At 46.2% G+C, this 27,637-nt stretch overlaps 1 protein-coding gene across 1 annotated transcript in view; it reads left to right on the top strand.

Annotated features, from left to right (window-relative positions):
• LOC115156484 (piezo-type mechanosensitive ion channel component 2-like) overlaps positions 1-27,637 on the top strand; it is a 215,456-nt gene that overhangs the window by 51,110 nt on the left and 136,709 nt on the right. Inside the window, exons 5-7 of the mRNA XM_029703905.1 lie at positions 13,383-13,545; positions 23,386-23,638; positions 24,205-24,418. Coding sequence (XP_029559765.1) covers positions 13,383-13,545; positions 23,386-23,638; positions 24,205-24,418 — 630 coding nt within the window. The remainder of the gene's footprint in view (positions 1-13,382; positions 13,546-23,385; positions 23,639-24,204; positions 24,419-27,637) is intronic.

The following is a 27,637-nucleotide window of genomic DNA, read 5'->3' as shown; positions in this document are numbered from 1 at the left end:
ACCAGCTGACATCATGTCAGTGATTCTCTCGTTAACACAGATGTGAGTGTTGACGAGAACAAGGCTGGAGATCACTCTGTCACGCTGATTGAGTTTGAATACCAGACTGGAAGCTTCAAAAGGAGGGTGGTGCTTGGAATCATTGTTCTTCCTCTGTCAACCATGGTTACCTGCAAGGAAACACATGCCGTCATCATTGCTTTGCACAAAAAGGCCTTCACAGGCAAGGATATTGCTGCCAATAAGATTGCACCTAAATCAACCATTTATCGGATCATCAAGAACTTCAAGGAGATCGGTTCTAGTGTTGTGAAGAAGGCTTCAGGGTGCCCAAGAAAGTCTAGCAAGCGCCAGGACCGTCTCCTAAAGTTGATTCAGCTGCGGGATCGGGGCACCACCAGTACAGAGCTAGCTCAGGAATGGCAGCAGGCAGGTGTGAGTGCATCTGCACGCACAGTGAGGCGAAGACTTTCGGAGGATGGCCTGGTGTCAAGAAGGGCAGCAAAGAAGCCACTTCTCTCCAGGAAAAACATCAGGGACAGACTGATATTCTGCAAAAGGTACAGGCCTGACTGCTGAGGACTGGAGTAAAGTCATTTTCTCTGATGAATCCCCTTTCCGATTGTTTGGGACATCCGGAAAAAAGGTTGTCCGGAGAAGACAAGGTGAGCGCTACCATCAGTCCTGTGTCATGCCAACAGTAAAGCACCCTGAGACCATTCATGTGTGGTGTTGCTTCTCAGCCAAGGGAGTGGGCTCACTCACAATTTTGCCTAAGAACACAGCCATGAATAAAGAATGGTACCAACACATCCTCCGAGAGCAACTTCTCCCAACCATCCAGGAACAGTTTGGTGACAAACAATGCCTTTTCCAGCATGATGGAGCACCTTGCCATAAGGCAAAAGTGATAACTAAGTGGCTCGGGGAAAAAAACATCGATATTTTGGGTCCATGGCCAGGAAACTCCCCAGACCTTAATCCCATTGAGAACTTGTGGTCAATCCTCAAGAGGCGGGTGGACAAACAAAAACCCACAAATTCTGACAAACTCCAAGTATTAATTATGCAAGAATGGGCTGCCATCAGTCAGGATGTGACCAGAAGTTAATTGACAGCATGCCAGGGCGGATTGCAGAGGTCTTGAAAAAGAAGGTTCAACACTGCAAATATTGACTCTTTGCATCAACTTCATGTAATTGTCAATAAAAGTCTTTGACACTTATGAAATGCTTGCAATTATACTTCAGTATTCCATAGTAACATCTGACAAAAATATCTAAAGACACTGAAGCAGCAAACTTTGTGGAAATGAATATTTGTGTCATTCTCAAAACGTTTGGGCCACGACTGTACTCACACACAGTGTAGTGAGTAGAGTAGTGACACAAGGAGTTGGCTGCGTTTGGACATTCCTGTACCACAGATAATACGATCCCAGAGAGGTGAGTGAGTGTGTTTTCCTATTGATTCCTTTACTCCTACCATGTCTGTCTGTCTGTCTGTCTGTCTGGACAAGGCCTGTCTGTCTGTCTGTCTGTCTGTCTGTCTGGATAAGGCCTGTCTGTCTGGATAAGGCCTGTCTGTCTGTCTGGACAAGGCATGTCTGTATGTCTGGATAAGGCCTGTCTGTCTGGACAAGGCCTGTCTGTCTGGATAAGGCATGTCTGTATGTCTGGATAAGGCCTGTCTGTCTGTCTGGACAAGGCCTGTCTGTCTGTCTGGACAAGGCCTGTCTGTCTGTCTGGACAAGGCCTGTCTGTCTGTCTGTCTGTCTGTCTGTCTGTCTGTCTGTCTGTCTGTCTGTCTGTCTGTCTGTCTGTCTGTCTGTCTGTCTGTCTGGATAAGGCCTGTCTGTCTGTCTGTCTGGATAATGCCTGTCTGTCTGTCTGGATAATGCCTGTCTGTCTGTCTGGATTAGGTCTGCTTGTCTGGATAAGGTCTGTCTGTCTGTCTGTCTGTCTGTCTGTCTGTCTGTCTGTCTGTCTGTCTGTCTGTCTGTCTGTCTGTCTGTCTGTCTGTCTGTCTGTCTGTCCATATGGATAAGGTCTGTCTGTCTGTCTGTCTGTCTGTCTGTCTGTCTGGATGCCTACAGTAAGTGACGTATTGAAGAAGTGATTGAGACAGGATGTGAGAAAGTGGTGTGGGGTCTGAACGAGTGATGGGGAGAAAGTGGTGTGAGATCTGAACGAGTGATGGGAGAGAAAGAGGTGTGAGATCTGAACGAGTGATGGGAGAGAAAGAGGTGTGAGATCTGAACGAGTGATGGGGAGAAAGAGGAGTGAATGGACAGAGAAAGAGGTGTGAGATCTGAAAAACATATTATGAACACATCCAGTCAGAATGACAGTGGGTTGCCGGCTGGCTAGTGTGGATCCCAGCTGTACAGACAGACAGTAGCAGAACGTGCAGGACAGGTGTTGTTAACAGCTGAACATCTGGACCCAGATTAACCCTACATCTGGATTTAGATTAACACTACATCTGGACCCAGATTAAGCCTACATCTGGACCCAGATTAAGCCTACATCTGGACCTAGATTAACCCTACATCTGGACCCAGATTAACCCTACATCTGGACCCAGATTAACCCTACATCTGGACCCAGATTAACCCTACATCTTGACCCAGATTAACCCTACATCTTGACCCCAGATTAACCCTACATCTTGACCCCAGATTAACCCTACATCTGGACCCCAGATTAACCCTACATCTTGACCCCAGATTAACCCTACATCTGGACTCAAAATTACGTTGAATGAATAGGCTTCTGTGGACTCAGCAGAGTCTGTGTCCAGGAAACAGACCCTAAATGAATCAAATAGATCCTTAATGTGTGCGTGTACAGATGTAAATCTGTTGCATGTCAGTAGTTTTCACTTGCCTTTTCAACAGGAAGGTCTCACCACCACTGCTGGTACAATAGAAGTACTCTCTTTTTAACAGGAGAGGGAAAAATAGAAATTAAAGTTGTTGGCTTGACTTGGTGTTGTTGGACGAGAGTTTTTCTTTCCGTTTCTTTCATCCATTTGTGATGAACAGAGCTTCAAAACAATAACATCTCCCATCTAGTGGAAACAAAGTCCGCGTCCCGAGTGAAACCCTATTTCCTTATATAATGCCCTACTTTTGACCAGGGCCCTACTTAGTGCACAGGATAGAGAAAAAGGGAGAATGCCTTTTGAGACTCACCCATAGGAGTCTTGATTAGATTAGGCTTTTCTACAGGAGCCAAGAGTTTAAACTATATTTTATTTGAGTGAGCATTTTCCATAGTGTTGATTAGCACTCTGCTTTTTAAACTTTGTTAACTTTAACGAGGCCACTATCCACTGAGGGCCAAGTTTAGGACGAAGTTTGTTTTTGTTTTTACTGACCTTGGAGGGTGATTGGGCACTTATTCACATCTCAGCATAACAACCAAACATTAGTTTTGCATTAGCCTCGTACCAAGGCTCACATTCCTTCATTAGCCTCGTACCCAGGCTTACATTCCTTCATTAACCTCGTACCCAGGCTCACATACCTTCATTAGCCTCGTACCCAGGCTCACATTCCTTCATTAGCCTCGTACCCAGGCTCACATACCTTCATTAGCCTCGTACCCAGGCTCACATTCCTTCATTAGCCTCGTACCCAGGCTTACATTCCTTCATTAGCCTCGTACCCAGGCTCACATACCTTCATTAGCCTCGTACCCAGGCTCACATTCCTTCATTAGCCTCGTACCCAGGCTCACATTCCTTCATTAGCCTCGTACCCAGGCTTACATTCCTTCATTAGCCTCGTACCCAGGCTCACATACCTTCATTAGCCTCGTACCCAGGCTCACATTCCTTCATTAGCCTTTATACCCAGGCTCACATTCCTTCCAATAGTTGAGTCAATGAGACTACATTGACATTTACTCTGCAAAGCTGTGTGACAACGACCTTTGCAACAGCTTTTGTTTATTGGTAACAGCTTTAATAATTCTACTCAGAACCCAGCTTGAAGAAAGAGATAACAAAATGGTTTTAGAAGGAAAACAGGATGTAGTGAAGTAGCAGTTAAAACCAGGAATATTCACCAACTGGTTTGGGTTTTAATTGAAGTAGCAATTAAAACCAGGAATATTCACCAACTGGTTTGGGTGTTAATTGAAGTAGAAATTAAAACCAGGAATATACAACAACTGGTTTGGGTTTTAATTGAAGTAGCAATTAAAACCAGGAATATACACCAACAAGTTAGGGTTTTCATTGAAGTAGCAATTAAAACCAGGAATATACACCAACTGGTTTGGGTTTTAATTGAAGTAGCAGTTAAAACCAGGAATATTCACCAACTGGTTTGGGTTTTAATTGAAGTAGCAGTTAAAACCAGGAATATTCACCAACTGGTTTGGGTTTTAATTGAAGTAGCAATTAAAACCAGGAATATACACCAACTGGTTGGGTTTTAATTGAAGTAGCAGTTAAACCAGGAATATTCACCAACTGGTTTGGGTTTTAATTGAAGTAGAAGTTAAAACCAGGAATATTCACCAACTGGTTTGGGTTTTAATTGAAGTAGGAGTTAAAACCAGGAATATTCACCAACTGGTTGTCACCCTCTGACCTAAGAGAGTTGGTTTTTCTCTGTTTAGGTAGGTCAGGGTGTGATAGGTGGGTGGGCATTCTATTTTGGGTATTTCTATGTTTTGGCCGGGTATGGTTTCCAATCAGAGGCCAGCTGTCTATCGTTGTCTCTGATTGAAAGCCATACTTAGGCAGCCTTTTTTCCCTTGGTTTTCGTGGGTAGTTATTTTCCGTTGTGTTGTCTGTTGCCCGACGGAGCTGTTTGCTGTCGTTTTGTTTCTTTGTAAAAGTGTTTAGTTTTCATTAAAGTATAATCATGAGTAATCAACACGCCGCGCCTTTGTCCCCTCTATACGACGCCCGTTACACTGGTTTGGGTTTTTAACTTTAAACCTGCTATATAAAAGTGCAATCTGTAGTTGCTACATCAAATTGTTTTACTTATTAATGAATGATATGTTCCCATTGATTCTTGTAGAATACAACTTATTAATGCCTCATGAGCTTAGTTTAACTGTCACACCCCACCACAACCCACAATACAAGCTTGTTTTAATACAGTATTTGTGAACAAAGTACATTTAAACAAAGACTATAGCCTGGGCTGGGCTGGACCATTAGAGACCAGACCTGTCCTCTAGTCTAGCAGGACTGGACTGGTCCATTAGAGCCCAGACCTGTCCTCTAGTCTAGCAGTACTGGGCTGGACCTTTAGAGACCAGACCTGTCCTCTAGTCTAGCAGTACTGGACTGGTCCTTTAGAGACCAGACCTGTCCTCTAGTCTAGCAGTACTGGACTGGACTGGTCCATTAGAGACCAGACCTGTCCTCTAGTCTAGCAGTACTGGACTGGACCTTTAGAGACCAGACCTGTCCTCTAGTCTAGCAGTACTGGACTGGACCTTTAGAGACCAGACCTGTCCTCTAGTCTAGCAGTACTGGGCTGGGCTGGACCATTAGAGACCAGACCTGTCCTCTAGTCTAGCAGTACTGGACTGGACTGGTCCATTAGAGCCTAGACCTGTCCTCTAGTCTAGCAGTACTGGACTGGACTGGTCCATTAGAGACCAGACCTGTCCTCTAGTCTAGCAGTACTGGACTGGACTGGTCCATTAGAGACCAGACCTGTCCTCTAGTCTAGCAGTACTGGGCTGGACTGGTCCTTTAGAGACCAGACCTGTCCTCTAGTCTAGCAGTACTGGACTGGTCCATTAGAGACCAGACCTGTCCTCTAGTCTAGCAGTACTGGACTGGTCCTTTAGAGACCAGACCTGTCCTCTAGTCTAGCAGTACTGGACTGGTCCATTAGAGACCAGACCTGTCCTCTAGTCTAGCAGTACTGGACTGGACTGGTCCATTAGAGACCATACCTGTCCTCTAGTCTAGCAGGACTGGACTGGACTGGTCCATTAGAGACCAGACCTGTCCTCTAGTCTAGCAGTACTGGACTGGACTGGACCTTTAGAGACCAGACCTGTCCTCTAGTCTAGCAGGACTGGACTGGTCCATTAGAGACCAGACCTGTCCTCTAGTCTAGCAGTACTGGACTGGACTGGTCCATTAGAGACCAGACCTGTCCTCTAGTCTAGCAGTACTGGACTGGACTGGACCTTTAGAGACCAGACCTGTACTCTAGTCTAGCAGTACTGGGCTGGACTGGTCCATTAGAGACCAGACCTGTCCTCTAGTCTAGCAGTACTGGACTGGTCCATTAGAGACCAGACCTGTCCTCTAGTCTAGCAGTACTGGACTGGACCTTTAGAGACCAGACCTGTCCTCTAGTCTAGCAGTACTGGACTGGACTGGACCTTTAGAGACCAGACCTGTCCTCTAGTCTAGCAGTACTGGACTGGTCCTTTAGAGACCAGACCTGTCCTCTAGTCTAGCAGTACTGGGCTGGACCTTTAGAGACCAGACCTGTCCTCTAGTCTAGCAGGACTGGACTGGTCCTTTAGAGACCAGACCTGTCCTCTAGTCTAGCAGTACTGGACTGGTCCATTAGAGACCAGACCTGTACTCTAGTCTAGCAGGACTGGACTGGTCCATTAGAGACCAGACCTTTCCTCTAGTCTAGCAGTACTGGACTGGACTGGTCCATTAGAGACCAGACCTGTCCTCTAGTCTAGCAGGACTGGACTGGTCCATTAGAGACCAGAACTGTCCTCTAGTCTAGCAGTACTGGGCTGGACTGGTCCATTAGAGACCAGACCTGTCCTCTAGTCTAGCAGTACTGGGCTGGACCTTTAGAGACCAGACCTGTCCTCTAGTCTAGCAGTACTGGACTGGACTGGACCTTTAGAGACCAGACCTGTCCTCTAGTCTAGCAGTACTGGACTGGACTGGTCCATTAGAGACCAGACCTGTCCTCTAGTCTAGCAGTACTGGACTGGTCCATTAGAGACCAGACCTGTCCTCTAGTCTAGCAGTACTGGACTGGACTGGACCTTTAGAGACCAGACCTGTCCTCTAGTCTAGCAGTACTGGACTGGTCCATTAGAGACCAGACCTGTCCTCTAGTCTAGCAGTACTGGACTGGTCCATTAGAGACCAGACCTGTCCTCTAGTCTAGCAGTACTGGACTGGTCCATTAGAGCCCAGACCTGTCCTCTAGTCTAGCAGTACTGGACTGGTCAATTAGAGACCAGACCTGTCCTCTAGTCTAGCAGGACTGGACTGGACCTTTAGAGACCAGACCTGTCCTCTAGTCTAGCAGTACTGGGCTGGACTGGTCCATTAGAGACCAGACCTGTCCTCTAGTCTAGCAGTACTGGACTGGACTGGACCTTTAGAGACCAGACCAGTCCTCTAGTCTAGCAGTACTGGACTGGTCCATTAGAGACCAGACCTGTCCTCTAGTCTAGCAGGACTGGACTGGTCCATTAGAGACCAGACCTGTCCTCTAGTCTAGCAGTACTGGGCTGGACTGGTCCATTAGTGACCAGACCTGTCCTCTAGTCTAGCAGTACTGGGCTGGACTGGTCCATTAGAGCCCAGACCTGTCCTCTAGTCTAGCAGTACTGGACTGGTCCATTAGAGCCCAGACCTGTCCTCTAGTCTAGCAGGACTGGACTGGACTGGTCCTTTAGAGACCTGACCTGTCCTCTAGTCTAGCAGTACTGGACTGGACTGGTCCTTTAGAGCCCAGACCTGTCCTCTAGTCTAGCAGTACTGGACTCGTCCATTAGAGACCAGACCTGTCCTCTAGTCTAGCAGGACTGGACTGGACTGGTCCTTTAGAGACCAGACCTGTCCTCTAGTCTAGCAGTACTGGACTGGACTGGACCTTTAGAGACCAGACCTGTCCTCTAGTCTAGCAGTACTGGACTGGTCCATTAGAGACCAGACCTGTCCTCTAGTCTAGCAGGACTGGACTGGTCCATTAGAGACCAGACCTGTCCTCTAGTCTAGCAGTACTGGACTGGACCTTTAGAGACCAGACCTGTCCTCTAGTCTAGCAGTACTGGACTGGTCCATTAGAGACCAGACCTGTCCTCTAGTCTAGCAGGACTGGACTGGTCCATTAGAGACCAGACCTGTCCTCTAGTCTAGCAGTACTGGACTGGTCCATTAGAGCCCAGACCTGTCCTCTAGTCTAGCAGTACTGGACTGGACCTTTAGAGACCAGACCTGTCCTCTAGTCTAGCAGTACTGGACTGGTCCATTAGAGACCAGACCTGTCCTCTAGTCTAGCAGTACTGGACTGGTCCATTAGAGACCAGACCTGTCCTCTAGTCTAGCAGTACTGGACTGGTCCATTAGAGACCAGACCTGTCCTCTAGTCTAGCAGGACTGGACTGGTCCATTAGAGACCAGACCTGTCCTCTAGTCTGGCAGTACTGGACTGGACTGGTCCATTAGAGACCAGACCTGTCCTCTAGTCTAGCAGTACTGGACTGGACTGGTCCATTAGAGACCAGACCTGTCCTCTAGTCTAGCAGTACTGGACTGGTCCATTAGAGACCAGACCTGTCCTCTAGTCTAGCAGTACTGGACTGGACCTTTAGAGACCAGACCTGTCCTCTAGTCTAGCAGTACTGGGCTGGACTGGTCCATTAGAGACCAGACCTGTCCTCTAGTCTAGCAGTACTGGACTGGTCCATTAGAGACCAGACCTGTCCTCTAGTCTAGCAGTACTGGACTGGTCCATTAGAGACCAGACCTGTCCTCTAGTGTAGCAGTACTGGACTGGTCCATTAGAGACCAGACCTGTCCTCTAGTCTAGCAGTACTGGACTGGACCTTTAGAGACCAGACCTGTCCTCTAGTCTAGCAGGACTGGACTGGACCTTTAGAGACCAGACCTGTCCTCTAGTATAGCAGTACTGGACTGGTCCATTAGAGACCAGACCTGTCCTCTAGTCTAGCAGTACTGGACTGGACCTTTAGAGACCAGACCTGTCCTCTAGTCTAGCAGTACTGGACTGGTCCATTAGAGACCAAACCTGTCCTCTAGTCTAGCAGTACTGGACTGGTCCATTAGAGACCAGAACTGTCCTCTAGTCTAGCAGGACTGGACTGGGCTGGTCCATTAGAGACCAGACCTGTCCTCTAGTCTAGCAGCACTGGACTGGTCCATTAGAGACCAGAACTGTCCTCTAGTCTAGCAGTACTGGACTGGACTGGTCCATTAGAGCCCAGACCTGTCCTCTAGTCTAGCAGTACTGGACTGGACTGGTCCATTAGAGACCAGACCTGTCCTCTAGTCTAGCAGTACTGGACTGGACTGGACCTTTAGAGACCAGACCTGTCCTCTAGTCTAGCAGTACTGGACTGGACTGGTCCATTAGAGACCAGACCTGTCCTCTAGTCTAGCAGGACTGGACTGGACTGGACCTTTAGAGACCAGACCTGTCCTCTAATCTAGCAGTACTGGACTGGTCCATTAGAGACCAGACCTGTCCTCTAGTCTAGCAGTACTGGACTGGACTGGTCCATTAGAGACCAGACCTGTCCTCTAGTCTAGCAGTACTGGACTGGTCCTTTAGAGACCAGACCTGTCCTCTAGTCTAGCAGGACTGGACTGGACTGGACCTTTAGAGCCCAGACCTGTCCTCTAGTCTAGCAGTACTGGACTGGTCCATTAGAGACCAGACCTGTCCTCTAGTCTAGCAGTACTGGACTGGACTGGTCCATTAGAGACCAGACCTGTCCTCTAGTCTAGCAGTACTGGACTGGTCCATTAGAGACCAGACCTGTCCTCTAGTCTAGCAGTACTGGACTGGTCCATTAGAGACCAGACCTGTCCTCTAGTCTAGCAGTACTGGACTGGACTGGTCCTTTAGAGACCAGACCTGTCCTCTAGTCTAGCAGTACTGGACTGGACCTTTAGAGACCAGACCTGTCCTCTAGTCTAGCAGTACTGGACTGGACCTTTAGAGACCAGACCTGTCCTCTAGTCTAGCAGGACTGGACTGGACTGGACCTTTAGAGCCCAGACCTGTCCTCTAGTCTAGCAGTACTGGACTGGTCCATTAGAGACCAGACCTGTCCTCTAGTCTAGCAGTACTGGACTGGACTGGTCCATTAGAGACCAGACCTGTCCTCTAGTCTAGCAGTACTGGACTGGTCCATTAGAGACCAGACCTGTCCTCTAGTCTAGCAGTACTGGACTGGACCTTTAGAGACCAGACCTGTCCTCTAGTCTAGCAGTACTGGACTGGTCCATTAGAGACCAGACCTGTCCTCTAGTCTAGCAGTACTGGACTGGTCCATTAGAGACCAGACCTGTCCTCTAGTCTAGCAGGACTGGACTGGTCCATTAGAGACCAGACCTGTCCTCTAGTCTAGCAGTACTGGACTGGACTGGACCTTTAGAGACCAGACCTGTCCTCTAGTCTAGCAGTACTGGACTGGACTGGTCCATTAGAGACCAGACCTGTCCTCTAGTCTAGCAGTACTGGACTGGACCTTTAGAGACCAGACCTGTCCTCTAGTCTAGCAGTACTGGACTGGACTGGTCCATTAGAGACCAGACCTGTCCTCTAGTCTAGCAGTACTGGACTGGTCCTTTAGAGACCAGACATGTCCTCTAGTCTAGCAGTACTGGACTGGACCTTTAGAGACCAGACCTGTCCTCTAGTCTAGCAGTCCTGGACTGGTCCATTAGAGACCAGACCTGTCCTCTAGTCTAGCAGTACTGGACTGGACTGGACCTTTAGAGACCAGACCTGTCCTCTAGTCTAGCAGTACTGGACTGGTCCATTAGAGACCAGACCTGTCCTCTAGTCTAGCAGTACTGGACTGGACTGGTCCATTAGAGACCAGACCTGTCCTCTAGTCTAGCAGTACTGGACTGGTCCATTAGAGACCAGACCTGTCCTCTAGTCTAGCAGTACTGGACTGGACTGGTCCATTAGAGACCAGACCTGTCCTCTAGTCTAGCAGTACTGGACTGGACTGGTCCATTAGAGACCAGACCTGTCCTCTAGTCTAGCAGTACTGGACTGGTCCTTTAGAGACCAGACCTGTCCTCTAGTCTAGCAGGACTGGACTGGACTGGTCCATTAGAGACCAGACCTGTCCTCTAGTCTAGCAGTACTGGACTGGTCCTTTAGAGACCAGACCTGTCCTCTAGTCTAGCAGGACTGGACTGGACTGGATCTTTAGAGACCAGACCTGTCCTCTAGTCTAGCAGTACTAGACTGGACCTTTAGAAACCAGACCATGGTTCAAGTACTATTCAGAATCTTTTCCAAAACTTTATCTGGGCTTGATTGAGCTTGCCTGGTGCAATGGAACCAATAGACTAGTTGGAAACAATGTAAACCCCACCCTTCTTGCACTCCACGCAGGCTAAAGAAAGATTTAGAATACTATTTGAACCCAGGTCTGTTAGAGACCTGCTGCCACCTCGATCAAACAGCTTTCTGGGCACCAATTACCCACAGTCCTCTTGGTGAACTTCCTGTCCTGTCTGATCTAATGTTTACCCTACCGGATATAGAGCTCAGTGTATGTGTTATAGTTTGTGTGTCAGTGTAGGTGAGTGCCAGTGTACTTGATGTGTTGTTCTAATAGCTATATTAGTTCAAGGTGGCGTGACCATGTCCATTATACCACACATCTCAATTCTAAACCATTCCATATTTTAACTAAGTCATGAAAATGGGTATTTCTCGTCATAACATTTATGAGCATATTTTTTTTATTTTTTTAAATAATCGAAAAATTAAAAACAGGAATTCCCCAAAACCATTTAAAATGTTTCCCTTCCACACAAAGAAGGGAATCTTTGTTTTGTGTTGAATGACTCTGGTGAGTCTGCCAGATAAACAAAGATTACGACGGAATTATTCAGTCCTTAGGGAATATAAACACGTTTCGCCCAGTTCTACATTCGCTGTTGCATTGAGAGGGAAAAACCATATGTCAGCGTCCCAGATGGCACCCTATTCCCTATATAGTGCACTACTTTAGACAGGGCCCTATGGGTCCCTATACCCTACATAGTGCACTACTTTAGACAGGGCCCTATGGGACCCTATACCCTACATAGTGCACTACTTTAGACAGGGCCCTATGGGACCCTATACCCTACATAGTGCACTACTTTAGACAGGGCCCTATGGGACCCTATACCCTACATAGTGCACTACTTTAGACAGGGCCCTATGGGACCCTATTCCCTACATAGTGCACTACTTTAGACCAGGACCCAATGGGTCCCTATTCCCTACATAGTGCACTACTTTAGACAGGACCCTATGGGTCCCTATTCCCTACATAGTGCACTACTTTAGACCAGGACCCAATGGGACCCTATTCCCTACATAGTGCACTACTTTAGACCAAGACCCCCTATAGAGAATAGGGTGCCATATGGCACAGATGCTATGTATTCTTCTCATGACTTTTAGTCCATTGTTTAGCTGGAATTGAATTCATTTCATTTTAATGAGGAGTATTTAATACGGGGCTTGATTTCATTAAAGTGGTTGTGGAACCTCATATATACCTATAACATTCAGCAATATGTCTTGTATTTGGAAAACTCTTCTGATTCCCACCATGTATTCAGCCTAACAGGTGAGAGATGGGGGGATTGTAACATACTAATTAAACACATCTAATGATGTTGAAAGTCTGGGTAAGGTGTCAGTCCTACTGTGTTACTGGCGTGGTAGATGCTCTGCACGTGAGCCTTTCTCTTCAACGTCAACCATCGAAAACTTTGAGAATCACCCAAATAACGTGTTACCTAGTGGGTCTAGATTCCATCTTAGCGCGGAAGGATCCGCGTTATAGCGCGAGTGACATTTTAAAGGGGCCATTTTCCCGATTTGAGCCCGACCAGATGCAATGTTTACCGTCTCCGCGAACACTGGAACATTGCAGTTTAAATTTCCAAGTGCGCTATAGTAGTGTTTAAGGGGTTATTAGCTTGGTAGAGGACACAGTTCTCCATTATGAAGCCTCACTATTTTGATAATCACAATGGAATGTTATAGAAAAGGAAGCATCCGTCTTTTCACAAATCTTTCCGTGAACCTATTGAACTGTCTCCACGTCCCAGAGAGGTTGTAAAGACAGACATTATGAAGAGTAATTATTTTGGGTTGTGGTTGGAGAGACTCGCTGTGTCGCCTCTCACAGTTCTGTCTGTCTGTCTCTCTGTCTCTCTGTTTCTCTGTGTCTCTGTCTCTCTGTTTCTCTGTGTCTCTGTGTCTCTGTCTCTCTGTCTCTCTGTCTCTCTGTCTCTCTGTGTCTCTGTTTCTCTGTGTCTCTGTGTCTCTGTCTCTCTGTCTCTCTGTCTCTCTGTCTCTCTGTGTCTCTGTCTCTCTGTGTCTCTGTCTCTCTGTCTCTCTGTCTCTCTGTGTCCAGTGTGATAGGTGCAGATGCAGGGAACGGTATACGAGTGTTCCTCCCTGACATAGGGATGTTTCTAGCAGGGCTGGCCTGCCTGCTGCTGTGTCGTAGTCTGTTTCAGAAGAGACCGCCAGAGGACATGGCCCAGGACAACACTGACTACGAACCGGAGGGAGAGGTGAGTGGAGGGAGACGCACACACACACACACACACACACACACACACACACACACACACACACACACACACTCACACACGCTCGTACCTGTTCACACATGCACAGACTAAAACATTTGCTAACACACACACACACACACACTTACATTTTTTTGTTAAAATGGGAGAAAAAAGTTAATTATTTAAATAAAACCTATTTTTCTGTTATAAAATCTGTTTATCTATTAAATCTATATTTATTGATCATCTTAACAATGACTTCACTAGTTCAGGTGGGCTTTCGTTTCAGTTCAAGTGGGCTTTCGTTTCAGTTCAGGTGGCTTTCGTTCAGTTCAGGTGGGCTTCGTTTCAGTTTCAGGTGGGCTTTCGTTCAGTTCAGGTGGGCTTTCGTTTCAGTTCAGGTGGGCTTTCGTTTCAGTTCAGGTGGGCTTTCGTTTCAGTTCAGGTGGGCTTTCGTTTCAGTTCAGGTGGGCTTTCGTTTCAGTTCAGGTGGGCTTTCGTTTCAGTTCAGGTGGGCTTTCGTTTCAGTTCAGGTGGGCTTTCGTTTCAGCAACCAGAAGGAAAGGAAGGGTTCTCAACAACAACAATGACAAAAATCATGAGAGTGGCTTTACCAAGAAAAACTCCCGAATGGACTAATTCGAGGAGGCTCACTTTAATCCGTCGTACAGGATGAGAACAGGTGACTGGCGTGTCGATGTCTTCCTCAGAGTGACCTGACCATAGTGCATTTAGCCCCTATTTCTAGCCTAGTGGCCCATTGAGACACAACAATTTAAACAAATTATAATGGCAAATTATAGAACCAGATGATATAAATAACAAGAGAAATAGTGTGTCTGGTTAATCAACAGGCCATGTTAATATTTACATAGGTAATATTTTGGTGTCTGTGAATCCGGAGACACAGAGACCCCCAAAAAATCTACGGAAACAACATTATAGAAACGAGGAGAGTGAAAAATCCTTGTTTAGCCCCTTAGGATCCACAGTGTCTCAGGAATACTGCCAGAATGCCTCTCTTTGTTTTAGTTTACGTACGATGTCATCTCCTCTTGGGTGAAATGTGGATGATGTCACCTCCTCTTGGTGAAATGTGGATGATGTCACCTCCTCTTGGTGAAATGTGGATGATGTCACATCCTCTTGGTGAAATGTGGATGATGTCACCTCCTCTTGGTGAAATGTGGATGATGTCACATCCTCTTGGTGAAATCTGGATGATGTCACCTCCTTTTGGTGAAATGTGGATGATGTCACTTCCTCTTGGGTGAAATGTGGATGATGTCACCTCCTCTTGGTGAAATGTGGATGTATTCTATGGATACAAAGCACAGGTAGGAAGGTAGCCATGGTTGGCCATCTATGACTGGCAAGGCAGACGAGTGAGATTCAACTCCAGGTTCTGCCCCCTTTAACCAGACAAGATGACGTCTGGTTAAAGGGGGTGGCAGTCCTCTGCCACCGAGCAAGTCTCTTCAGAGCAATAGTGACTCTGAAACCTCCCAAATACCAACACCCCTTTCTTAGGGGCCAACCTGCAGGAAGACGAGGCGGGGCTCGAGGGGGAGGAAGTCCACCGCCAGCACACCTGAGGAGGTCCAGTCAGAACGCAACAAGAACTTTCGGTGATCAACATATCTCCAGAGACTCTCACTGATGCCTACGTGTCAGTCCTGAGATATCACCAGAGACTCTCACTGATGCCCAAGTGTCAGTCCTGAGATATCACCAGAGACTCTCACTGATAACCAAGTGCCAGTACTGAGATATCACCAGAGACTCTAGCTGATAACCAAGTACCAGTCCTGAGATATCACCAGAGACTCTCACTGATGCCTACGTGTCAGTCCTGATATCACCAGAGACTCTCACTGATAACCAAGTGCCAGTCCTGAGATATCACCAGAGACTCTAGCTTATAACCAAGTGTCAGTCCTGAGATATCACTAGAGACTCTCACTGATAACCAAGTGTCAGTCCTGAGATATCACCAGAGACTCTAGCTGATAACCAAGTGTCAGTCCTGAGATATCACCAGAGACTCTCACTGATGCCTACGTGTCAGTCCTGAGATATCACCAGAGACTCTCACTGATGCCTACGTGCCAGTCCTGAGATATCACCAGAGACTCTCACTGATGCCTACGTGTCAGTCCTGAGATATCACCAGAGACTCACTGATAACCAAGTGCCAGCCCTGAGTAAAGGACGGTCTCTCTCCCCTTCTAATAGGATGGACCCTTTTGCATTAAAAGTTGACACTTTCGAATTTGTTTTCCATTACCATTTAAATAATTTATTCTGTGCTAATAGGCAACCACCAGGTAATGACAGTGTTTAGAAACTAAGATGCGTCTGGCAACCACCAGGTAATGGCAGTGTTTAGAAACTATGATGCGTCTGGCAACCAGCAGGTAATGACAGTGTTTAGAAACTAAGATGCGTCTGGCAACCACCAGGTAATGACAGTGTTTAGAAACTATGAAACATCTGGCAACCACCAGGTAATGACAGTGTTTAGAAACTAAGATGCGTCTGGCAACAACCAGGTAATGACAGTGTTTAGAAACTAAAATGCGTCTGGCAACCACCAGGTAATGGCAGTGTTTAGAAACTATGATGCGTTGCTGATAGTGCTGATTTTAATGCACAAACAACTTTTACTTGAAAGTCGAGTTTTGTGCCTTATGCTAATTTGAGTCACTCTGTTCTCCTCTACTGACAGAGCATTATTTTACTAAACTGGCCCGCAAATCCTCTAAACAAGCAGGTCATATCAGTAATTATTAACAAAATGCTTGGAAGGAACTGAAAGACAATCCAGATATTGTGATAAAAAAAAGGCAGCAGCTACTCTTCCTGGGGTTTATTATGGATCCCCATTAGTTCCTGCCAAGGCAGCAGCTACTCTACCTGGGGTTTATTATGGATCCCCATTAGTTCCTGCCAAGGCAGCAGCGACTCTACCTGGGGTTTATTATGGATCCCCATTAGTTCCTGCCAAGGCAGCAGCTACTCTTCCTGGGGTTTATTATGGATCCCCATTAGTTCCTGCCAAGGCAGCAGCTACTCTTCCTGGGGTTTATTATGGATCCCATTAGTTCCTGCCAAGGCAGCGGCTACTCTTCCTGGGGTTTATTATGGATCTCCATTAGTTCCTGCCAAGGCAGCAGCTACTCTTCCTGGGGTTTATTATGGATCCCATTAGTTCCTGTCAAGGCAGCAGCTACTCTTCCTGGGGTTTATTATGGATCTCCATTAGTTCCTGCCAAGGCAGCAGCTACTCTTCCTGGGGTTTATTATGGATCCCATTAGTTCCTGCCAAGGCAGCGGCTACTCTTCCTGGGGTTTATTATGGATCCCCATTAGTTCCTGCCAAGGCAGCAGCTACTCTACCTGGGGTTTATTATGGATCCCATTAGTTCCTGACAAGGCAGCGGCTACTCTTCCTCGGGTCAAAACACATTAAGATACTTAAATTAAACGTAAAACAAAAGATAAAGTACATCATATAACATACAGCACTACATATCTACAATACAAAATGTACAGTGAAGGAAAAAAGTATTTGATCCCCTGCTGATTTTGTACATGTACAAAGAAATTATCAGTCTATCATTTTAATGATAGATTTATTTGAACAGTGAGAGACAGAATAACAACAAAAAAATCCAGAAAAACGCATGTAAAGCAAGATTTAGTTGAAGTTTGTCCCAAATACAATGCTTTTAGTTTTTGAAATATTTAGGACTAACTTATTCCTTGCCACCTACTCTGAAACTAACTGCAGCTCCTTGTTAAGTCGCTGTAGTAGCTGACGTGTATAGTGTTGACTCATCATAGACACACTGGCTTTTCTACTCGACAAGTAACTCTTTATCCACAATATAGCAGCGGGTGTAAAGCCATAACACCTACGTTTTTACAGCAGCAGACTATGATCGATAATGTCAAAAGCCGCACTGAAGTCTAGCATGACAGCCCCCACAATCTTTTTATCATCAATTTCTCTCAGCCAATCATCAGTCATTTGTGTATGTGCTGTGCTTGTTGAATTTCCTTCCCTATAAGGTGCTTTAACAAAGTACTGGTTAAAGGGTCTAAATACCTATGTAAATTAGAAATGTCAAAAAAGCATTTTTTTTATAAATAAGCAACAATTTATTAAGCCTGTTTTAAGCCTGTTGTTGAAAGTCTTTTGTGAAACATAAAATAGCATTGTATCTGATCAAACACAATTTTTTTTTAAACGTTACTAAGGGTTGGTAACCATGGCTACAGTTATTGACAAATAGACACACACCCCCACCCTTCGTCTTACCAGACGTAGCTGCTCTGTCCTGCCGAAGCACAGAGAAGCCAGATCCCCTCCGACTGAATCTGATTTATCTCTACAGAAAGTGTCCGATGTGCTCATTGAGCTCACAGAATGAAATGGAATTCAAACAATTCAACTGACCTGAGTTAATTAGTTGTTTAAAAACCCGAAAAATGACAGAAATGTAGTTTAATCGCTCAGCGTTACTGGAACATCCTCAAATGTGATCCAAATATACCAGAATTCACAATATTGCCCCCTCTCATTTGTGTTCGCGTGCAAGCAATCTAAGCCTATTCTGTTACGCACAGCATGAGGAATGACCTTTGGTTCCCAGGCTTGCCCAATGGCAATTACAAGTGTGGCCATTGTGTACATTGTGACAACACGACCACGTTTTTTTACGTAAAGAGAGTTAAACCTGAGAAGAGGTAAACCTGAGAAGAGGTAAACCTGAGAAGAGGTAAACCTGAGAAGAGTTAAACCTGAGAAGAGGTAAACCTGAGAAGAGGTAAACCTGAGAAGAGGTAAACCTGAGAAGAGATAAACCTGAGAAGAGGTAAACCTGAGAAGAGATAAACCTGAGAAGAGATAAACCTGAGAAGAGGTAAACCTGAGAAGAGGTAAACCTGAGAAGAGGTAAACCTGAGAAGAGATAAACCTGAGAAGAGATAAACCTGAGAAGAGGTAAACCTGAGAAGAGGTAAACCTGAGAAGAGGTAAACCTGAGAAGAGTTAAAGAATACTAAATCCAAAGCTTCATTAATTGTAGCACCACAAATGGCAATATACATTCTCAAATGCATCTGCAGGGCTGCTTCTATTGGTCAAACTAAACAAGCATTGAAACTTGGCGTCGCAGGACGTAAGGCTGCAATTAGCCATAAAAACATGCACTATACTACTTCACGCCACTGCATCGAAGCCAACCATGGCTACATTCCTCCCTGCACTTTGTAGCCATAGAACACGTTCACATTTCACCAAGAGGAAGTGACATCGTACATAAACTAAAACAAAGAGAGGCATTCTGGCAGTATTCCTGAGACTCTGTGGATCCTAAGGTGCTAAACAAGGATTTTTCACTCTCCTCGTTTCTATAGTATTGTTGCCTTGTGTCACGCCCTGACCTTAGAGAGACGTTTATTTTCCTGTAGTTTGGTTAGGTCAGGGTGTGATGTGGGGTGGGCAGTCTAGTTTGTCTATTTCTTTGTGTTGAGCCGAGTATGGTTCCTAATCAGAGGCAGCTGGCTATCGTTGTCTCTGATTAGGAACCATACTTAGGCAGACCTTTTTTCCACCTTTAGTTGTGGAATCTTGTTTTTGTGTAGCTGCCTTTGAGCAGCCCCAGAACGTCACGTTTTCGTTGTGCTCCTGTTTTGTTGTTTTGGTGAGTTTCATTTTCATTAAAAGATGTGGAATTCCATGTACGCTGCGCCTTGGTTTATTTATGATCGGGAGTTCGAAGATAGCGATCATGACAGAAGATCCCACCACAAGAAAGCCAAGCAGCGTGCGCTTACTGGGAAGACGAGCTGGACCAGGGAGAACCAACATCGACGGAAGCACGAGAGGCAGCCCCCAAAATATTTTGGGGAGGGGTGAACATGGGGAGATTGGCAGAGTCAGGGTGGAGACCTGAGCCAACTCCCTGTGCTTATCGCGGGGAGCGAGTGACCGAGCAAGCACCGTGATATGCGGGGATACGCACTGTGTCGCCAGTGCGCAGCTACAGCCCGGTACGCTTGGTGCAAGCTCCTCACAGGTGCCGTGCTAGAATTGGCATTCAGCCAGGAAGAATTGTGCCACCTCAGCGTTCCTGGTCTCCAGTGCTTCTCTTCGGCCCAGGTTATCCTGCGCCAGCTCTACGCACGATACTCCCAGTTTACCAGCACAAACCAGTGCGGCCTGTTCCAACTCCGCGCACTTGCCGGGCTAAGGGGGGGGGGGGGGGTCCAGCCAGGACGGGTTGTGCCAGCCATACGCTCCAGACCTCCAGTGCGCCTCCACGGCCCAGTATATCCTGCGCCAGTTCTACGCACTGTGTCGCCAGTGCGCCTGCACAGCCCAGTTCGTCCTGTGCCAGCGCTCTGCCCTTGCCGGGCTAAAGTAAACATCCAGCCAGGACGGGTTGTGCGAGCCCTAAGCTCCAGACCTCCAGTGCGCCTCCACGGCCCAGTATACCCTGTGCCTGCTCTGCGCACCCGGTCTCCAGTGCGTCTCCCCAGTCCGGTGAGGCCGTTTCCGGCTCCATGTAAGAAGCCTCCAGTGATGATCCATGGTCCGAAGCCTCCAGTGATGATCCATGGCCCGGAACCTCCAGTGATGATCCATGGTCCGAAGCCTCCAGTGATGATCCATGGCCCGGAGCCTGTAGGGATGATCCATGGGACGGAACCTCCTGAGACGGCCCGCAGTCCGGAGCCTCCAGCGACGGTCCCCAGTCCGGAGTCTTCAGTGGCGGTCGGCAGTTCAGAGCCTCCGGCGATGTTCCACGGTCTGGTTCCTCTGGCGACACAGAAGCGGGGGGATCAGCGGGTGGAGTGGGGGCTACGCCCTGAACCAGAGCCGCCGCCAAGTATAGATGCCCACCCGGACCCTCCCCTATAGGATCAGGTTTGCGGCCGGGAGTCCGCACCTTTCACGCCCTGACCTTTCACGCCCTGACCTTAGAGAGACGTTTATTTTCCTCTAGTTAAGTTAGGTCAGGGTGTGATGTGGGGTGAGCAATCTAGTTTGTCTATTTCTTTGTGTTGAGCCGAGTATGGTTCCTAATCAGAGGCAGCTGGCTATCGTTGTCTCTGATTAGGAACCATACTTAGGCAGCCCTTTTTTCCACCTTTAGTTGTGGGATCTTGTTTTTGGTGTAACTGCCTTTTGAGCAGCCCCAGAACGTCACGTTTTCGTTGTGCTCCTGTTTTGGTGAGTTTCATTAAAAGATGTGGAATTCCATGCACGCTGCGCCTTGGTTTATTTATGATTGGGAGTTCGAAGATAGCGATCGGGACACCTTAATTTTTTTGGGGGGTCTCTGTGTCTCTGAATTCCTCAGGAGGGATGATAGAGTTGGACGGCAGCCCCCCCTGCCATTAAGCCCCATCCCTGGCATCTGTCCAGGTCTCTCTTTACGACTCTAAGTTAATTGAAACCCCAAACAGACTGGCACAGATGGTAATGATACCCTCACACACAAGGCAATGACACCTACTACTGCCATATAAAACAGATTTACTGACGGCTGTATAATAGACCTTTGTATTCTATTTGTCCTCTCCTGGTGACATCAGATTCGGTCGTTTTTCAGTACCATGGACTGCTCATGTTTCAGAACCATGGACTGCTCATGTTTCAGAACCATGGACTGCTCATGTTTCAGAACCATGGACTGCTCATGTTTCAGAACCATGGACTGCTCATGTTTCAGAACCATGGACAGCTCATGTTTCAGTACCTTGGACTGCTCATGTTTCAGTACCATGGACTGCTCATGTTTCAGTACCATGGACTGCTCATGTTTCAGAACCATGGACTGCTCATGTTTCAGAACCATGGACTGCTCATGTTTCATAACCATGGACAGCTCATGTTTCAGTACCTTGGACTGCTCGTGTTTCAGTACCATGGACTGCTCGTGTTTCAGTACCATGGACAGCTCGTGTTTCAGTACCATGGACAGCTCATGTTTCAGAACCATGGACTGCTCATGTTTCAGAACCATGGACTGCTCATGTTTCAGAACCATGGACTGCTCATCTTTCAGAACCATGGACTGCTCATGTTTCAGTACCATGGACTGCTCATGTTTCAGAACCATGGACTGCTCATGTTTCAGAACCATGGACAGCTCATGTTTCATTACCATGGACTGCTCATGTTTCAGTACCATGGACTGCTCATGTTTCAGTACCATGGACTGCTCATGTTTCAGAACCATGGACTGCTCATGTTTCAGTACCATGGACTGCTCATGTTTCAGTACCATGGACTGCTCATGTTTCAGAACCATGGACTGCTCATGTTTCAGTACCATGGACTGCTCATGTTTCAGAACCATGGACTGCTCATTTTTCAGAACCATGGACTGCTCATGTTTCAGTACCATGGACTCCTCATGTTTCAGAACCATGGACTGCTCATGTTTCAGTACCATGGACTGCTCATGTTTCAGTACCATGGACTGCTCGTGTTTCAGAACCATGGACTGCTCATGTTTCAGAACCATGGACTGCTCATGTTTCAGAACCATGGACTGCTCGTGTTTCAGAACCATGGACTCCTCATGTTTCAGTACCATGGACTCCTCATGTTTCAGAACCATGGACAGCTCAGAACCATGGATGTTTCAGAACCATGGACAGCTCGTGTTTCACAGTGATAGACAGATTGTGTTTCAGAACCATGCACAGATCGTTTTTCAGAACCATGGACAGATCGTGTTTCAGAACCATGGACAGATCGTGTTTCAGAACCATGGACAGATCGTGTTTCAGAACCATGGACAGATCGTGTTTCAGAACCATGGACAGATCGTGTTTCAGAACCATGGACAGATCGTGTTTCAGAACCATGGACAGATCGTGTTTCAGAACCATGGACAGATCGTGTTTCAGAACCATGGACAGATCGTGTTTCAGAACCATGGGCAGATCGTGTTTCAGAACCATGGACAGATCGTGTTTCAGAACCATGGACAGCAGCTCAGTTAACAAACCCACTGTACCACACTTACCATTAGCTCTCCTTTAGGACGGCTGTCCTAGCTCTCCATTAGGACGTCTGTCCTAGCTCTCCTTTAGGACGGCTGTCCTAGCTCTCCATTAGGACGTCTGTCCTAGCTCTCCTTTAGGACGGCTGTCCTAGCTCTCCTTTAGGACGGCTGTCCTAGCTCTCCATTAGGACGTCTGTCCTAGCTCTCCATTAGGACGGCTGTCCTAGCTCTCCTTTAGGACGGCTGTCCTAGCTCTCCTTTAGGACGGCTGTCCTAGCTCTCCTTTAGGACGGCTGTCCTAGCTCTCCATTAGGACGTCTGTCCTAGCTCTCCTTTAGGACGGCTGTCCTAGCTCTCCATTAGGACGGCTGTCCTAGCTCTCCTTTAGGACGGCTGTCCTAGCTCTCCTTTAGGACGGCTGTCCTAGCTCTCCTTTTGGACGGCTGTCCTAGCTCTCCTTTAGGACGGCTGTCCTAGCTCTCCATTAGGACGTCTGTCCTAGCTCTCCATTAGGACGGCTGTCCTAGCTCTCCTTTAGGACGGCTGTCCTAGCTCTCCTTTAGGACGGCTGTCCTAGCTCTCCTTTAGGACGGCTGTCCTAGCTCTCCATTAGGACATCTGTCCTAGCTCTCCTTTAGGACGGCTGTCCACCCCTTTCTTAGAAGACTGAAAGGTTGAAAAATAGAACCTGCGTACGGCAGTGTGTCTAGAACTAGGTTCTGGTTTTGGCAGGAACAACTATGGTTGGCTTTAATTAAATGGTTTAATTGCTGTTTGTGATATATGACTGTCTCCTCTCTCTACCAACCAGGAGGAAGAGGAGAAGCTGAGCCTTGATGACAACGTCCTGTTGGATGAGGACTTTGAGGCTGGGTACGAGGCTGGAGAAGAGGAGGAGGAAGAGATGGAGGAGGAAGAGGAGGAAGATGAAGAGGAGGAGGAGAGCAACAAGATGAAGATTCTTCGTCACATTGCGGGCGTGGCGTCTAAAGTGAAGGAGATCATTGGGAATCTGATAACCACCGCAGGAAAAGTGGTGGTCACTATACTGCTAGGACTCACAGGTCAGTGTTTCTCAGTGAGAGAGAGGAATCAGCCCCCCCCCTTTGCACTATAGTCATCACTCACACTCTCTCAATGTGTACAAACACTTATTTTTGACTGTTAGTTATATTTATTGATATCACTATAGAGCCGTTCCACCTCAAAAAAGCATGTTTCAGGAATGCTTATCTTATCTGTTTCTAACTACAGAAACAATTTCATAAAAATCTGACATGGTGGGTGTCATGTCTTGCTGAATTGAATGACCTTATACCCAAACTAGCGCCAACAGATGTTGTCAGGAAAAGCTCCTGGTCCTATCCAATACAGTATACTTCAATGCTGCCATTTCAACCACGGTGTAGCCAACTGTGTATATGTGTATATATATATATTATATATATAACTGCTTCTCTAATTGATTGATTGATTGATATCTAAGTGTATCTGTGTCCACCAGGTGTAATAGTGTTCTCGCTGACATCTGCGGCCTAGTTCTTTGTCTTCCTATAGATCCTTAAATATCAGTGTATCCGTTTGCATCTATCTATATGTATCGTTATGCTTTTTGTACTGTTTCCACCAGGTATCACGCTGCCCTCCCTGACGTCGGCAGTCTACTTCTTCGTGTTCCTGTTCCTGTGTACGTGGTGGTCGTTCTGCCGCACCTTCGATACCCTCATCTTCAGCTGTATGTGTGTCCTCATGGCCATATTCAGCGCTGGACACCTGGTCGTCCTCTACCTCTATCAGTTTCAGTTCTTCCAAGAGAGCATCCCTCCAGAGGACAGCTACATTAGGTTAGATACCGTCTGTCTGTCTGTCTGTCTGTCTGTCTGTCTGTCTGTCTGTCTGTCTGTCTGTCTGTCTGTCTGTCTGTCTGTCTGTCTGTCTGTCTGTCTTGCTCTCTCTCTGTCTGTCTGTCTTGCTCTCTCTCTCTCTGTCTGTCTGTCTGTCTGTCTGTCTGTCTGTCTGTCTGTCTGTCTGTCTGTCTGTCTGTCTGTCTGTCTGTCTGTCTGTCTGTCTGTCTGTCTTTCTTTTGATGACAGATATTTAGTTAACCTGGCTACTGTGGCTGCTAGGTGTTTACTATACAGCTCAACTCCAGTTAACTGCGTGTATTCAGTAAATCTGCAATTTCATAGTAAATATGAACTTTCACCATTTTACTAAATGTAAACAGTATCGACACGTCCCAAGCAGAAGCCAAAATCCACTTGTAGAAATCTACCAGGCTTCTAAACGTAGTGTATTCTTGTTCCTCAATACTTACTGGCTGTAACATATGTTGTCATTATATTTTATGTATACGATGGGATGGGATAGGGAGACCATTAGTTGTTTATGTGGAAGGTTGCGGATAAGTGGAAAGGTTGAATTCCTAATCGACCCTTAACCCCCCCCCCCCCCCTTTACATCTGAAACAATTGGATCAGTGTTAGCAATATAGTAAACTCCCACCCAGTCTGTGCCATGATTGCAGAAGCTACTTATTTAGGTAATGTATTTTAGCAGTGTTGCCCTTGTCACTGTGTCCTTGGCAAGATAGCCTTGTTTCTGGAGAGTATTGATTATAATGTCTTTAGTCTGCTGGCCTTACATTACAGCAGTGTGTCACGTCCAATACTATTATGGCTATCTATAGCATTAGCATCACCTTATATAGCACCTGTCACCTTGTATACCATTAGCATCACCTTATATAGCACCTGTCACGTTGTATGCCATTAGCATCACCTTATATAGCAACTGTCACCTTGTATACCATTAGCATCACCTTATATAGCACCTGTCACCTTGTATACCATTAGCATCACCTTGTATACCATTAGCATCACCTTATATAGCACCTGTCACCTTGTATACCATTAGCATCACCTTATATAGCACCTGTCACCTTGTATACCATTAGCATCACCTTATATAGCACCTGTCACCTTGTATACCATTAGCATCACCTTATATAGCACCTGTCACCTTGTATACCATTAGCATCACCTTGTATACCATTAGCATCACCTTATATAGCAACTGTCACCTTGTATACCATTAGCATCACCTTATATAGCACCTGTCACCTTGTATACCATTAGCATCACCTTATATAGCACCTGTCACCTTGTATACCATTAGCATCACCTTATATAGCACCTGTCACCTTGTATACCATTAGCATCACCTTGTATACCATTAGCATCACCTTATATAGCAACTGTCACCTTGTATACCATTAGCATCACCTTATATAGCAACTGTCACCTTGTATACCATTAGCATCACCTTATATAGCAACTATCACCTTGTATACCGTTAGCATCACCTTATATAGTGACTATCACCTTGTATACCATTAGCATCACCTTGTATACCATTAGCATCACCTTGTATACCATTAGCATCACCTTATATAGTGACTATCACCTTGTATACCATTAGCATCACCTTATATAGTGACTATCACCTTGTATACCGTTAGCATCACCTTATATAGCACCTGTCACCTTGTATACCATTAGCATCACCTTATATAGTGACTATCACCTTGTATACCATTAGCATCACCTTGTATACCATTAGCATCACCTTGTATACCATTAGCATCACCTTGTATACCATTAGCATCACCTTGTATACCATTAGCATCACCTTGTATACCATTAGCATCACCTTATATAGTGACTATCACCTTGTATACCATTAGCATCACCTTGTATACCATTAGCATCACCTTGTATACCATTAGCATCACCTTGTATACCATTAGCATCACCTTGTATACCATTAGCATCACCTTGTATACCATTAGCATCACCTTGTATACCATTAGCATCACCTTGTATACCATTAGCATCACCTTGTATACCATTAGCATCACCTTGTATACCATTAGCATCACCTTGTATACCATTAGCATCACCTTGTATACCATTAGCATCACCTTGTATACCATTAGCATCACCTTGTATACCATTAGCATCACCTTGTATAGCACCTGTCACCTTGATGGTCCCCCATTTCCTTCCTTTCACTTTGCACAAGGAGGGAGAGGATACTCTTTGTGTATTGACAAGCTGCCTTCTGAAAGACAAACTCATTGAAATGACTTGCTTTCATCCACTTAAGATTGCCTTTAATGGCGGCTGTTCTGGCTGTGTAACAGATTAGAGTGAAATGAATATTTGTAGGTGCGACAGCCTTTCGCGTTATTCACGCTTTGACTCATAGAACGACATAAAGACGCGTACAGTTCAATTTAATTTCTCACTCACATTTACATTACATTTTAGTCATTTAGCAGACGCTCTTATCCAGAGCGACTTACAGTAGTGAATGCATACATTTCATTATTTTTTTATTTTTTTTGTACTGGCCTCCCGTGGGAATCGAACCCACAACCCTGGCGTTGCACACACCATGCTCACTTTGTCGTAAAGTATTTTAACGAAGCATCTAATAATTAGTCAACGGATATAAAAGCCACTTCTGATGTTAATTTAAGTAGTTCATCTTTCTGTTCTGTTAATCTTGTTGACTTTCCACAGCCTCTGAGATATGTCAGTGTCCCTGATGGCGTCTTGCGTGAGTGATGCGTTAAAAACCTTGGCCCCAATGAGCTGATAACAGAGTCCTAGTAACTGTGACTGTGTCTGAATGGCACCCTATTCCCTAAATAGTGCACAACTAAACAGTAGTGTACTACAGTATATGGGGAATAGGGTGCCACATGTCCTCTTCCACAGTATAGTTTACTACACTACACTACACTACACTACACTACACTACACTACACTACACTACACTACAGTACACTACACCACACTACAGTACACTACACTACACTACACTACACTACACTACACTACACTACACCACAGTACACTACACCACACTACACTACACTACACTACACTACGCTACACTACACTACACTACACTACACCACAGTACACTATACTACACTACACTACACCACAGTACACTACACCACACTACACTACACTACACTACACTACACTACA

Source organism: Salmo trutta, chromosome 21 (assembly GCF_901001165.1).
Source record: "Salmo trutta chromosome 21, fSalTru1.1, whole genome shotgun sequence".
Taxonomy (NCBI): domain Eukaryota; kingdom Metazoa; phylum Chordata; class Actinopteri; order Salmoniformes; family Salmonidae; genus Salmo; species Salmo trutta.
Note: the sequence above shows the minus strand (reverse complement) of the source record. Positions and strands in the feature narration are given on the sequence as shown.